This window comes from Homalodisca vitripennis, chromosome 5 (genome assembly GCF_021130785.1).
Source record: "Homalodisca vitripennis isolate AUS2020 chromosome 5, UT_GWSS_2.1, whole genome shotgun sequence".
Lineage (NCBI taxonomy): Eukaryota > Metazoa > Arthropoda > Insecta > Hemiptera > Cicadellidae > Homalodisca > Homalodisca vitripennis.
The window spans coordinates 40982624-40999016 of NC_060211.1; the positions used below are offsets into that span (position 1 = coordinate 40982624).

A 16393-nucleotide genomic window follows, 5' to 3' on the forward strand; every position below is an offset into this window, starting at 1 on the left:
TTTAAAACACCCTGTATATACGAGAAGCAAAATAAATACAACTGTTATTTTCTAAATGATCAGTGGATCAAACTACCTTTACATTGGAAATCTTTAAAAAATAACCCCTACTCCTCTCCACCCAAAGTACCATTTGGGGAATTTTTAGGTGTTAAACATCATTTTCCCAAAATCTTTGGGGTCAAAATATAAAAGTTTCGTAAAAATGAAGGTTTCTCGGTTCAGCCACTATACTTCACGCACAAGTGATCTGCCTCACCCTGTATTAACTTATTGTATTCAATGATTAATACTGCTAATTCTCAATATCCACAGGTGCTACAATATACCTCTGTCAACTTATAAATACTAAATGTTCCATTTTGTATCTGTGCCAGCTTATGAGACAGTTCCACGGACAAACATGTCTTAAACTTGCATGGCCTCCTGACTACAGGTCACAGTGCTACATATGTATAGCACATTGTTCCAGAGGTACTTTCATAACAAAGTAGAGGAAAGCAAACAAGGGGTGAAAGGGAATATTAACATTTTTGGCACATTTCACTGAAAACTCCTCTCTCTTTACATTCACTGATCTATATGGAACTGAAAGAACATTGGTTTTAGAATACAAAACATAAAAGCACTGAATTATTCATAATACTAGTTGTAAAAGTTTCAGTAAAGATTCATATGCAACTTTCTCACTTTCAGGTTAATTTATAACAAAATTAACAATATTCACCAATTAACAAGAGAATGAGAACCTTCTTCAAATTATAGAAGTAAAGCTTTCAAGATTGTCACTGTAAGATAAATACAAAATACATACAAACTACAGAAAATTGAGAGAAAAACAGAATGAAAAAAATGCTAGAAAAAAGGTAAAGAGGTGGGGGTGTGGTTTACCTACAATACTGACATCTAACTTGTACAGCCTCTAGAGCTCTGATAGTCATCTTAATTCATCTGTTATAGGCCATACATCTTCTAGAGAACACTATAGTTATACCCAGAATTCAATTTCTAGAACTAGAGGCAGCAGAACTGTAACCTCCCGGACATCTACTGTATAATGCCTCCCAGAAGATCATCTATGACAGCTGAGACCCCTCTTTAACTTCTTGTGCTGAACACCCCATTAAGAGTTTTAAAGTTATATAGCACTTAAGAAAGGAGAATGAAATTTTCAATTATAGTTCCATTTCAATTCAATTCAAATGGGCTTCATAATTGAAAAACTTTCCTTATTAGGCTATGTAAACACCTTAAAGAAAATAATAATGTTTATGAAAGTCAGTTTGTTTTCAGAATTGGAAGAAGGACACAGGATGATATTTTAGGTTATTTAACGAAAGTTTCTACCATATCGGACAAATCAATCTCTGCTGTAACACACCTTTTTGTGAAAATAACATACTTCCCTCTCTTTGAGACACATTTTCGATATGGCCTAAAAGTTTGGACACTTGTATGGACATTTATATGTCCTTTACAAATTTAAAAACATTCTCGTTTTGCAAAAACAGCTCATTAGAGTCCTTTCTGACCTCCCAAAGCTGAGAATCCTGTAGAGAAGTTTTTAAAGCACAGAACATCTTGGAAATGGTTGCACTATACTTTCAGGAAGTAATCCTGTATGTCGATGGTGAAGATGGCCAAAACTGAATAGCATACACCAACACAACACAAGATATGCCACAAAGTACATTCTACCCAACCACTATCCCACATTGAATGGTAAAAAACCTTTGTACATGGGTAGAAAAATTCCTACTGAATATACTTTAGAAACATGCCACAATTATTGTATTATTCTTTCTTGGCAATATTTGTAATCTTAATGATGACAAATAAAGATGATTCTGATTCTGACCCTTCAAGAGCTTTTGGTGATCGATATAATTACTCTATTATTTTTAACAGTTAAAAATCCTACCTAATTATTGATATAATGTAAAAAATCAATTTAAAATAATTCATTTACAATTCCACGCATAATGCCAAAGTGTGCCAAATGGGATGCTCTGTATTGGGCCTGTTTGTATTTATTGTGTACATAATCTGCCATTTGTGTGAGTAACTGTACAAAAGCAGTTGATACTTCCATTATCATCATTTATTTACCAAAATCAGATCTATTACAGTTCTTCAATTTGATTTTAATAATGCATACATATGGCTTAAAGCAAATAATGATATTTAAAATTCTGAAAATACACAATTTATAAGTACTATAGTTGACAATAAACCAAATTAGAGGAACAGCTTAGTACACCATTTCGTTTCAATACGGCAGCTGTTTAATTTTTCTTAAATTTACATCTTTGTTATTTATGAACCTAGATAACAAAATAAAATGTTTTGGAGTGCTAATTAGATTTATGAACCATTTTATAATAAACCATTTTTTTTCTTCATATCCCAAACATTTTTGAGATATTGAGTACATGTAAATCCCACGAGAATAAATTAACAGAATTTCAATTATCACAAAATCTACCTATTTCTTCTAACTAAATCAGTAGGATTATATACTCATAAAAATAAATGTATTTATTCAATTTTGTAATATTTTAGCTTAGGAAAATAGTCCTTATTATTCTTTTTAGACTTTTCAACCACCATAAAACCACACTAAAAACCACCTTAGTCACTTGAAGACATATTGCTTCAATTCCTAGAGTAAAAATATTTTGATGAAATAAATTACTTCTATTACAGTTGTTATTCCTAAACTATACTCATGTAACATACTATTATAGTCTAGTCCATGACAGTAAACAAAATATAATTTGTGTATTTATCCCATACATACAGCACCAATTTGCATGAAGATTTGGATTTAGGTTCTACTTACTCTGTATTTCAAAATCTACCTTGTGCTGAGGGTTGCTTTTTTAGGGGTAAAAACCACCCCTATTTGAAAATTGTTTGTAATCCCCCCCCAAATAGAGCTTGTAATCAATTGAAATCATATTTATATAATTTTAGTGAACATTAATTGACAATTTTTAATATAATTTATGATTTATCATATAATTTAATATAATTAGTCAATTTTGGCTTTTAACAGCCCCTCATGACAAATCATTAAAAAATAATAATTAACATGTTTTTAAGCAGTTACAGAATTTTACATATTTTGTCTGATATCTCAGATATGGGTGGTCTTAAAGGTCTGGGACGTATTTTATTCAATTTTTAACTTCATTTTACATAAAGTCCGATAAATTTAACATCAATAAATCTAATTGAAGACCCTGATTTGTTGTTTATTTATTGCAAAGATTATTTACAATTATAAATGATTTTAATTGAATCGTAAATTAAACACACTTTATAAATTGATTTATCAATTCTCTACCAAAATACTGCAACATAGAGGCCACATGTAGATCTGAATCGTATTGAAAAATAAAAAAATTCACTTCACTTTGGTTCCTAATACTCTCTGACTGTAACGGCTATAGATGTAAACGTTTACCATAACTCTGACGTTGAGTTACCAGTTTTTGTTGTTGCAGTAGTTCATGTTTAGGGAGATGATGCGGAACCCTGGCCGCACGAGCACACTGTAGAACGCACCGTGGCGCACTGTACGAGACACTGATGCCGGCAGCCACTTGCGCCACTCCACGTCCAGCGCGTTGTACAGCCACTCGATACTGTAGTCATTGTGGACGAACGGAGGCGGAAAACTGTAACAAGGGGAATTTGGTACTTGTAAATTGAACAGATCTCTATGTTTATTTAACCAATCTTTTGTAAACAAACAATTGCCTTTAATGAGTTTGACTCTTTTATAAATATCTTTCATCACAAAAAATATGTGACAAATGTTATTAAATTAAAATACAATTGAACTGAAGTTAAAGAAGCTGGTAACAATTTCAGTACTTACCAATAGAATTCTCCTTATTGAAATAAAGACAAATAATATTCTTTTATACGTTAAGTTTTAACTTGTATAAAAAATGTAATTCTTCAAAGATAGAACTGAAATGTAACAGCATTATTATAATCAATGATTATAAAGTAAAGATAAACAAAACACATCTTTAAAAACCACTCATATTTATATGTAATATGTTAAATTCATATTACAGTAAAACTATTGTACGTGCTCATTTATACATTACTGGACAGAAAATTATAACATTACAACTAAATAAATTAGACGTCATATATTTAAATTACTTATAAATTACAAAATATTTGTACTACACAATTTACATAATAAACTGTTTGAATTGATTGTTACACGTTCATTATATTGTATTTTCATTAATTTAAAATTTTATAGCATTTTAGATTTAGAAAAACATAGGTTCCACTGTCACAATGTGAAAAATATGTTTTACGGAAATGTAATGAATTTTGGCACACAGAAGAAATATTCCTACTAACTCATTACTGTGTCTGAAATAGTTAAAAATATCAGACTTGTATGATGTAAATTATATAAAAATAATAGAATGGCTGATTGCTATTATTAAAGGATAACATTACTTTTACGAGAATATACTGCCACATCAATAATGGTAATGAGCAGTGACACACACACAACTCATAAATAGTTTTGACCTTAGTTATTTATGTTCCATAACACTGACGTTGTCAATGTAAGGATTCACTACAGGGCTTCTCTTTCTAATGCAATATTTACCCAGGAAACGTTAAATGCAAACCTCATCATTAACCTCATCATGCTCTTGCCTTATCATTAAATTTAAAATTAACATAGTTAATTCTTGTGAGTTACCAGGGAAGTATATAATAATGTTCATAAATCCTTAAATATTACAAACTTTCCAGATACTTTTAATTTATAATTATTTAAATTATAATTTTTATTCATTCAAGCTAAAAAAGATTTTAAAAAATGTATTGTATTAGAAGACATCATAAAAATTGTTTATTTAAAAAACAAGAACAGAATGTATCGAAAGAGGTAGTGCACGATGGCCAGACTGGCCTTTTACATTCTGACCCTAAAATCTACATAGCTATTTCTTGGACCAAGAGGAAGGAAACTTTATTCCAAGTTACAAGATTCTACGACTTTTCTATCAAGAGTTGTCGCACAGACAGACTGCCCTTTAACTTTTAGACTCCAAAATAAATCAATAGCGATCTTTTTCTTTGCTAAGAGAAATCCGTATACAAGTTTTATGTCTCTAAGACCTTTCTGGTCTATAATAAAGATTGTTATTTTTCCTTATTTATCTCATGTGATCTACATTAAATTTATTTGTTTGACTTGTATAGTGAGTTTAACCCAGCCTTATTTGCCATAGACTTATCAAGTGTATCTTAAGGCATTTTGGAATGGCTTGTAATGCTTTTTATGCAAACAATATTTTTATGTATAAAATATAAAAAATAATACATACGACACATACAAAATCAATAAAATCAGGATCGTTGTGAACATGTTAACGTGTGAACAGCATAAAATTATTGTCCATAAAAATAGTGATATAAAATTAATTAATAGAAGAGAGAACTAATATCTGACAGCATTATTATAATCAATGATTATAAAGTAAAGATAAACCTTTATATGTAGGGACTATACATATTTATACGATTATCAAATATGCTATTTTAATAGGTCCAATCCTTCTTTAAAATTTGATATTACAAACTGATCCATTGTTAGCAAAAACTGTTAGCCGGTGTCCTTCTTCACATTATGAACTTCAGATTCTAGTGCTGTAGTAAGTTTATTTGTACATTTTATACAGTACTGTCCGAATTTATACCATTTTCTCTTTGTTAAACCTTTACAAAGACTTCTAAACCAGAGGGCAGAGACATATAAGAGCTTAAACATACAATTAATCATATACTGACACGGACAGCGGGAATTCCCTCACATTCATTTTTTGTTTTCATGTTTTTAAATAGTAAATTAGGTCTCATTGCTATTACATTATGGTTTATACAGAAAATTAAACATTAGTATATTTAATATAGCCATTAAAGCAAGTAAAATTATTGAATAACATAAATTAACATTTCATTCTCCGTTATGATTAGTAATGCAATAACACGTGCAGGTGTGATTCCCTCACATCTTTAATATTCCTCAACATCAAAATGCTTTCCTGGTCTTTCATTCTCTAATTTTATAATTACATTCTTAACACGAGTTTCTTCTCCTCCCAATTTTATATTAACTTAAAGAGGAAGCAACGGAAAGCAATGAAACAACATAAAAGTTGACAAACAAAAACGTTACACGTTATAGAAACAGTATAAAATGATATCGAAGTTAAAAATATTATAGAATGCACGGGTGGGGAAACCCCACCAAACGATAATTGAACGTCTGTATATTGACTCTAAATATTCAAGACTAATAGAGACTACAACAGCGATGTGCAGGAGTGGTAGATGAAAGACGTCGTAGAGACACATCCTAAAATAAATACGTATTCTGACTCAGTACAAAAACCCCAGCCCTGGTGTCACATAGTGTTAAAATATATTGGCTTAGGGTAAAATTCAAGAAAAATTAAACATTGTGTTGACATGCACCTGTTAACTGGAGCTGATTCGTGATTTCCCAGAGCTGGGAAGATAGGTATTCCCGGAAACAGCTGAGTCATCTGCTCCACTGTTTGTTTTAGCACCATCAAGTTCTCTTCCCGAGTCTGATTCCAGACATCGTGAGGTGGTAAATCCCCCGTCCATAGAATGTAATCTATGTCCTGGACACAAATTTGAGCCTTAGATTCTAGGATAGAATACTCGTTCGTTAAACAATATATCAATTGTTCAAGTATGTATGATGAACTGGCACCGCTACTTTATCAGTTAACTGATATTTAAAACTTTTTAAAATTTAATTTTTTATATGAGGCTCAAGGAAGGAAATGTTTGCACTTGGCAAGTAGAGTAATCCATGTACCTCCACACATCATTGTAGATATAAAGGGCTATCAATTTTATCCTGTAGCCAATGAGGTGATGTTAATTAAAGTGATGCATTCATTTTTGGTTGGAATAATTGTCAAACAAATTTTTTACCTTAGCCCTTAAACATGCATTTTCTGGAGACAGCAAATATAGAAAATAATGTTTGATTATTCCATGAGCATTGATAGGCATTTGAAGTAGAATTTAGGCACATCTTTTATTCAGGTTTAAGGCAAGGATATGAATTTTTACAATATGTATTTGAAAAATGTCTGGAGGTGAGTGGCATTTGTTTTACTACAAAATCAATTTTCTTAAGAAAACTAAAATCATAAATAATTAAAAAAAAAAAACAAAGTGACTCCCCAACATATCATCACCTCATCACATATTGTAAACACTCACAATTTTATTTCCACTAACTTTTGTTTGGGCCTTGAAACAAAATTGCCTGAATTTCTCATATTAAAAGCCCATGACTCCACATAAGGGTGGGAAAAATGTTTCAATTTTTTCTACTTTCAAGGAAGTTATCTTAAAGAATTATGATTTTATTTTTTTAACTCTCCTAACTAAAAACTGATTGTACCAGCTTAGTAATCCAAATACTCCCTCATTTGGTAGTAGATACAATATAATATCTGTTCTGTTCTAATATCTCCAGTTACTGAACACAGAAAGTGGAAAAATTCAAAGTGCAACATGGATGGATTATACATGAAAAAAAAAAAATTAAAAAATGTGTATTAAATGAACGTGTTATGTGTTCTTTGTGGTGGCACAACCTAGAATATTTAAATGCGCTGGCACCACCAAGAATATTTAAATGGGCTAACTGAAGCTTGAGATTAAAAAGTATATATAAAAAATATCAAAGTAGGAAAATAGAAAAACATGAATTAAAAAATAGAGTTATGAAATACTATAGGAAGAGAAAAGCCAATTATGAAAGGACTTCTGGAAATATGAGTGGAAGAAACTAGACGGCATTGCTACTGACCGGGTGTGTACTAGCAATGTGTTGCAGCATGTGGTCAACTGTGCGCTTGGGCGAGTCACACTTCCGGTAATCACCCCATCGCCCCGCCGCCATGGCAGGTGAGGGAGCGGGCCCGTTAGTGAGCCGACAGCACAACGGCTCCTTGCAGTCTGCGTTGGTCCCCTCCTGGTAGTAAGGGATCGTAATGTGTGTCCGAGATGTGGAGGATCTTGAACGTAGCTGCAGTCGCCTAGACACACCTCTACAACATCATGCTCCCATCTATTGACTCCTCCACCACAGGCATTCAGTTACCATATCAACGAGCAACTATGTAACACTGCTTATTATAGTTCAGTTTTAGAGAATGTAATTTATCACATTTTCTATATAAAAACTAATAGGTCAGAAATTTCAACATTTATAGAAGAAAACAAAAATGATAAGCGTATTCTAAATGAATGAATTCAGTCAATACTAATATCTCTCTGTAACACTATAATACTCAGAATATAAAATAACTTGCATCAAATAATTTTATGTACTGCTAGTTTTGAAAATGCTCAAACATACATGGTTATTAAATATAAATATGTATTAAAATTTAATATGGGTTTCTTTTATAACAGTTCAATGTTACTGTGAGTTTCAAAATGTTCTAAACCTATCTTCACCTGGGAAGAAATAATTAAATTTCTATAAAAAGATACTGGTGCTGTTACCGAATAATAATTATTTAATATTTTATAAATTATACAGTAATTTATGTGAATAGTTTAGCTCTAGTTCACCTTCCTCTTAGTGCAGCGTCTGAAATCTTTTTGTCACACACTTAACTCCCGGAATCTGGAGTCATGTTCATCTGAAGGGATAAAAAAACTGGAAGAAGCTCAAAATGAACTCTTCACATCGTTTCAACATCAGATACCCAGGCTACAAAATATGGTGTATTCCAGATGAAGAGTTTTTTCTCACTATCCAGTTTACTTATTGAACTGTTTTGACTAGAGGAATTTAATATTAAGTTTTAGTTTAGGGTTTTAATAAAAAATTATAAAACAGATTATAAGAAAAGATTCACAAGATTCAGCAATTAAGTTCTTAGTAGAAATTCATTAACAACTTATCTTTAATTTAACTTTATAAAATTATATTAGAAGGAACAGTAGAAACATTGTAAAATGTAGTGTTCTTTAAAAAGAGTAGCCTAAATAAACAAGATGATATGTTATTCACCGATGGAGGTACAGGAGGTTGGATTGGCGGCTTGGGTACAGGTGGGAACACCACCTGCCACTCGTGTGTCGGGTTGTCCACATCTCCACAGGCGTCGCCAATAACAAAGCTGCAGATCTCTTCAGGACCGATCTTTAACCTCTTAAGCACATACACCACTTCCCCCTGTATAGAACAGATCGAAATGATCAATCAGTACCCAATACTAAACTTATATAACTTATAAACTTCTTCCTCTACAGGAACTCCTTAAAAACTGCAAAGGAAAAATTTGGACTTACTTTTCAAATTACTCTAAAACGAACAATAAATAACTTATTAAATGTGAAAGATACTGATCATAACTACAATGTTGCATGCAGAGGTTCAAGTCTATTGCTATTTTATTAGGTTAAAATATGTGCCACTGTCACACGTTAAAATGTCATATGATTGAACTCAGTTTGTTTACAAACTTATTTATTCTGCGGTTTTCTCGTTGCTATCTTTGTTACCCATATAAAAATGTTCGCTAACATTCAGCCAAATGCCATGGAATGGCACGCACCATCATCGGACAAGAAATGAAGATCTTTAAATCAGCTTCTTCTCGAGATATTATGTGTACAGAAACACAGACACACACACACACACACACAGACATTTTTCCTGTCCCTTGACTGATAGGCTTTGCTAGTATTCAGCCAATAATAGGAATAAATGATTAAAATTATTTAAATCATTGAGAGATTTCAAATCCATCAACCTGCGTTAAAATTAGTAATTTCATTTCAATATTGTAACAGTTGAATTGCTAGGTTTAAAGCAAACCTAATAAAAGATGTAACTTACCCCAAACAGCTCTGTGATGCCCTCACACACTCTGGGAGTCTGTAACTTGAGACTGACACAAAACTGATAGGTGATCTTTACGATGTCATCCCTTGTCTTGCCGGCTCGAATGTAGTGTTGCAGCAGACCAGCGCCTGCATGAGAGCAACACGTGTTACCCATTTTGAGATAAATCAATAAATAAGAGCAAAGGGCAAACAATTTGTCAGATTTGAGAAACACATGCAAATAGCAATTGTAGGCAAACATACAGGGACCATAGAGAAAAATCTGCCACTATGTACTGGGCTAGTATAGGCCATACCTGCCTTGCAAGCGGTGCAGGACATTTTGGACATGACACTGGTCTCAACCTCCTGAACGACTTGCTTCAGGTTCATCAGTTTCAAGGCCTTGTCCACGATTCGAGGCAAGTGTCTTCCTGAACGAGAACCAGCATCTATACTCTTGATCAGGTGAGAATAGTTCATCTGGAACAGTCCACACATTGGATACTGTATATATTTCTTGTACCACAGATTCTTAAACAAGTTGCTGAAATTCATTGCATGTAGTTAGGATTCACTAAAAATATTCTTCACTTTATAAAAATTATAATCCGTGAGAATTTATCTCACAGAATGTTATATCAGTGAGATGAATTTTCATCTGGATATTTGAAATTCCCTACTTGAAATGTAGGTTGAAATTAGTGAATAATTTTTGACCCAACCAAAGATTTTAGTCAGCAATCTATATCATTCTTTTGTTTGAAGTTTATTTATGACAATGGAAGGATTGTGAAGGAAACAGGATTTTTCCAGACATTTGCCATTGTTCATTGAAACAAAAAAAATCAGTAACACCTGTATGCTGTAGTTCAGTTTTAATGATTAGTGTTGTGTATAGTTTTTTTATTAAGTGCATGATTTAGAGTTAGTGAAGTTGACACGCAACATGGTGGTTGTGATTCCTGACTTAGGCGTGCCACAATGCTTTGGTATGATTTGTTTATTTTAACCTAATTTGTAATTATGTATTAGGTTAGTTATTTACCTGAAGAAGAAATCATATTACAGATCTCAAAACGTAAACAATTTTAATAAAAAAAAGTATTATTGATTTTTTGTTTCACTGAATGATGGCGAATGTCCGGAAAAATCTTGTTTCCTTCACAATCTATACCAGTTGGAATATCAGCATTTGAAATAGTTTATAGCATAGAATATAAAAAATGGTAATGCAGATAAGTTTGTGAATTAATTTACAATGGTGATAAAAGCTGACATCACCATGAAAGATTAGACTGAATTTTATATATGAATAACAGCGAAGCGCAGCTACCAACCTTAAGCATCCGAAAAGCCTCCATAGTTTGCTGTTCCATTCGCTCATCATTGAACCCTGGCAGTTGGTGCACCTGGGAGCCATTGGTTACCATCAGTACAGGGCTCTCGTCTACATCCGTCTCACTGCTCAGCAGGGCATATTCCTGCCACATCCTTAGATCTGTCAGGTTCCATCCTTGGATCCCTGCTGGGCTTCCTGCAACCGACCAAAACACTCATGGCTGTGGAAACTTTCTTTGCCTTATCTCATTATCTAATACAAATTTAGAGCTTTTAGTCAACAAAATACTTTTTAATATTTTACTGAAAATAATATTTAGCTCTTAAGAGTGGGAGTAGTTTATTGACATGTATTTGCTTATTGGAGCAACACATTAAAGATAGATAGGCCTTCAATTTATTCTGTAAATTCTGTAATTACAGTACTGAAATCTTCTTAAACCATAATTGAATGCCAAAGAATATTGCATAGACATTTTATATCAACTCTATAAGAACATTTTGCTCTGAACTTCAAATCTCTCCACTTCACTTGCCTTTCAAGTTTTAAGAAAAATTACTGCTATCAGTAATTATAGAGATAAATACAAGAGATGAAATTTTCAAGAACTCTTATTATCTTTGAGTAGTTACTTCAAAGAGTTGTGCTCTCTGGTTTTAGGGTTCTGCAACTGTGATGTAAAAATGACGAACTACTGAGATCATCTAAAATAAGACCAAATGGCTAAGAAATTCAAACAGACATCCATGCTACTCTCGAGAAGGGCTCTAAGAAGGTATCGCTACTTACGGCTTCGGTCTCTAACTACATTAAAATGACCTTAAATGATACACTAGCACAACTAAAATCTTTAAAACTAATCAATCAAATACCACAGTGCATTGCGTAGACTGTAGCATGGAATGAACTCATGGCTCCTCATTAAGTAACCTTATTTATATCCACTTCCTTATTTATATCCTTGTTTATAGGGTGTGACCTATTAGCCTTTAACTTATACATTCAATTCAACTTCCAGAAATAATGGTATCATCCACTGATCTTCACTTATCTCAGGAAAGCTAGGTATGCCATTTCAAATCGGATTGATTATTATGACACCCCTCTTCCACTGCTGGAAAATGCAGAAGAAGCGATGGTTAATATTTTTTTCTACTTTTATTTTTGGAAAAGAGGGAAGTTTTTTTAATCACGTCAACCCTTCTGAGCTGAGAGACACATTTCTACAAAGCAACATATTTTTATGATGTCAATGATTCAAATACACTATTCACTTTTACAAACATAAAATTACATATAATACAACTATGCTTATAATGAATATTTTTCTGTTTTACGAATTTTCTTTATAATCTAATGAATTCCACCCCACATTCAGTGAACAGTGACATTAAAATCTGTTCACAAGCAACAATTTCTCAACCGAGAAAATTACCATTGCTACATAAATTGTTTAAACTTTGCTCGGTTTGCTGCTCAGTTACAGGGAATTTTTAAAAGCCATAACTGATTCGATACTAAACAAAAGACAATGTTTTCTCTTTACATTGTTTTACACTGCACCAAATATAGAGGATGTCGTATTCCCACAAGAGTGTAAAAAGTGCTACTAAATAGACTGGACACGGTGAAGATTGGTGAAGATTTTCAATGGTCGATTAGTTTCACTTGGATGACCAAAGATATTGGACTGAACCAGTGGAGCATGATGCTGTCTCCGGAAATTTAGTGTTGGTTTCAAACAATACTTACACACACTGCTGAACAGTGAATGGGCCATAACATAACGGAGTTGTATTAAAGTTAACTAGTAGACTATGTTGGTTAAAAAATATTCATAAAAAGAATAAGTATTTGTATAACTTTTTACTAAGGATGTCTGTTGTTATTCTGAATTGACTTATTTTTATAACACAAGTAAGACATAATTTTTTGTTTATAAATTAGAACTTGAAAAACCATTTTATTTCTCAATAAAATAAATAATGTAAAAAAATATTGTCCCATTGTTTCCTTTTTTTTAAATAGGAATAGCTTTTAAAATGTTCGACTAATTGGGAAAAAGAACCAGTAATGAATAAGAGCATTAATTCTTCACAAGTAAGCTCAGAAGTGACCATTTGGAACTTCTATGATCTAAATAGCAACTTTGTCATAACAAGATAATTTGTTTAAAAAAATAAAGAGTGTTGCATTCTTAAAAATTAATATATTTAAAAGTTTTACAACTTTGCCAAATTTTTGGTAACATTCTTGCAATAAAATAATTTTCAATAGTTTTCCATTATTAGAAAGACAGTATCAATATGGAATTGTATAACAAGTACTAGTATACATTTTACCAGCTTCTTCTTATTGGAAACTAAATGCTTAATATATGATCAAACACTCCAATAAATGACAATTTTTTATTTTTGTGAGGCCTTTCGTGCTCAATGAACACATTGTCAGACCCACATAACTGGTATAAAAGTAAAGTAATAATACAAACAATTTGGACTTAAATAAAAACATATGTCTTGAAAAGTACAAAGAGATAATATTTTAAATATTTATTTAAGTCTAAATTGTTTGTATTATTACTTTACTTTTATTTCAGTTATGTGGGTCTGATGATGTGTTCCTTGAGCACGAAAAGCCTCACAAAAATAAAAAATTGTCATTTATTGGAGTGTTTAATCATATATTAAGCAAGTACTAGTATAGTAACTCACAATTAATGAAAAATTGATTAAATACGTTGAACAGTATATATATATATATAGTTTATAAAGAGTATTTTCAATTTTATAATAAAATCTAATAATACATAATGAATTAATTCAATTAATAGATGGTTATCAAATGAAAATCTACACGAAAAGCTACAAAAAGTATGAAATACCTGTATTTTATTATTCTAATGAACACAAGAGAAAATACCTATCTGAATTCTTCCAACCAGTTAAATAATGATTATAAAACTACTTGTATTAACTAATCCAGAACCTGTCAGTGGTACAAAATTGACCAGTTCAATTTCATTTTATAACCGGACCAACTCAATTTCATAAAGCATATATGGTAATGAGCCATTTAGCAGAATGAATTATTTAATAGGCACAGCGGTCTGTGTTTTGGATTGATTTTTTAGCCTGCAGCATCTGTGGCTAGGTGACTTAGACAATATGTTTGTAATAAACTTTGTTTTGTAAATCTATACTTTACAAAACACTTACTTATATTACTTACTTACTACTATACATATTACTTTTTACTTATATTAGTCTTATTTAACTTTTTTATTGTTTTATAATAAAAGCAAATTAAAATTACCAAAAAACCTTTACTATTTACTACATTTAGAAAATTGCATTAAAATTTAAGGGTAAATACAAAAGCCTTGATTATTCTTTATTGGTAGTTATTCAGAAGTTACAATCAAACTGAAAATAAATCAGTTTTGTGCATATAGCATAATTGCAATTGAAAGGGGACAGGCATTTTTATTATTTCAATTTACCTTGCTGTAAATGTACAGGGTGTTAAAAAATCTAAAAAAGCCCGTTTTAACAGCTTTTTTATTTTTACTTTATTTAACAACTTATTAAACTTCAAATGTTACCAAAAATTACTTATGGACCTACCCTTCCAAGAAATAACCAAGAAAGTCCAGTTCTCAAAATATTTTAACATTTAAAAATTTTTTATATTTTGAAAATTTAAAAATTTTATAACTAAAAAATATATAGTTGGAATTAAACCAAATTAAGGTGGTAAAAACAAAAAAAATTGTACTTAAAACCTTGGCTACATATCAAGCAATTTCGGTTATGTAGGGAAAAATAATAATTTAAATTAATTTATACCAATTTGTTCTCAAACAATCCTATCTAAGCAATGTCCTTATAAAACTCGTAAAATTGTTGCAGGTCCTCAAACTCTTATTTTCCTTTAATACTAGCCTAGTTTCAATGTCTGTCAATGAGGATGCAAGGCAATTTATCTTCATGTTATTGTGTTTTTAGCTTATCTGAAGCTTGACCATCTATCTTTATCAGCTGATAATGTGTGCATTGTTCTTCTGGTAAACAATAACAATAGTGCAGGTTTTGTCATTGATATAAAACTTAACCTGGTGTACTAATTTTGAAACAGCCAATTCAGTACCCAACAAGCAAATGATAGCTAAGAAGCATTATCTTTAATGTTTGTTACTCTTGCAACAATTTTAATACTCAGTTTCTGAAACTTAATCCCCAAAAATTACAGTACAATAATTTTGTTTTGTTTGTAATTTATTTATTTAAATTTTAAAATGGCTTACACCAGTGCTGAAGCGTTTGATACGTTGATTTTGGGTGAGTGTTAACAAAACTTCAATGCAGCAGCTGCATTGTATTTTGAACGGTTTTCTGAAAGACATCACTACTCACAAAAGGTATTTCGAAACTTAACTGATCGTGTTTTCAGTCGCGTAGTGAGGATTTTGGCGCCATGGAGCGACTCAGTCCCTAGCGCCCCTTCCCCGACTTTTTTACCTACATGATCAATCAGTGCCGACAGTTCACCTCACTACCGTAACAAACGTTTTTCTTGCCCATCATTTCATCAGCAATGTAAGGCGTCTTTGACCAAACATCATTTTTTTATAATAACTTACAGTCTACTAATTCTTTATAAAGTTTTGTTCATTGTAAGAGTTTACGTGTATAGCAATATGTATTTAAATCTCAATTCAATTCCATAGGGTTTGGAATGAAAGTACAAATTTCAATATACTTAATAAATATGTATTGAAAACCCTAGTTTAAATTTGAGTACATTATCTAAAACGTGAACATAGTAGTTAAGTAGTTACAAAAACCAACTCGCATATTACTATCTTAACTAATCTTCTTTCGTGACTTCATGCTAGCAAACTGTGTTATTGTGTCGTCCAAGTTGATGTGCCTGGCTCTGCTGCGCTCTATAGATATGGTTGCTAAGGCACTCAGACGTTCTTGGGACATGGGTGCTTGCGAAGATAGTTTCTTTATCAGTTTAAGTTTTGAAAAATGATCTCTCTGCACTTGCAGGTTGTAACAGGTAGTGTCAAAAAAATCAAACAAGCATTCACAACATCTGGAA

The 16393-nt window shown here is 31.8% G+C and overlaps 1 protein-coding gene across 1 annotated transcript in view; it reads right to left on the reverse strand.

Annotated features, from left to right (window-relative positions):
- LOC124362061 (sphingomyelin phosphodiesterase-like) overlaps positions 1-16393 on the reverse strand; it is a 72509-nt gene that overhangs the window by 15926 nt on the left and 40190 nt on the right. Inside the window, 8 exon segments of the mRNA XM_046816226.1 lie at positions 3492-3683; positions 6529-6701; positions 7910-8086; positions 8088-8138; positions 9125-9289; positions 9956-10089; positions 10260-10425; positions 11283-11479. Of these exon segments, the coding sequence (XP_046672182.1) occupies positions 3492-3683; positions 6529-6701; positions 7910-8086; positions 8088-8138; positions 9125-9289; positions 9956-10089; positions 10260-10425; positions 11283-11479 (1255 nt within the window).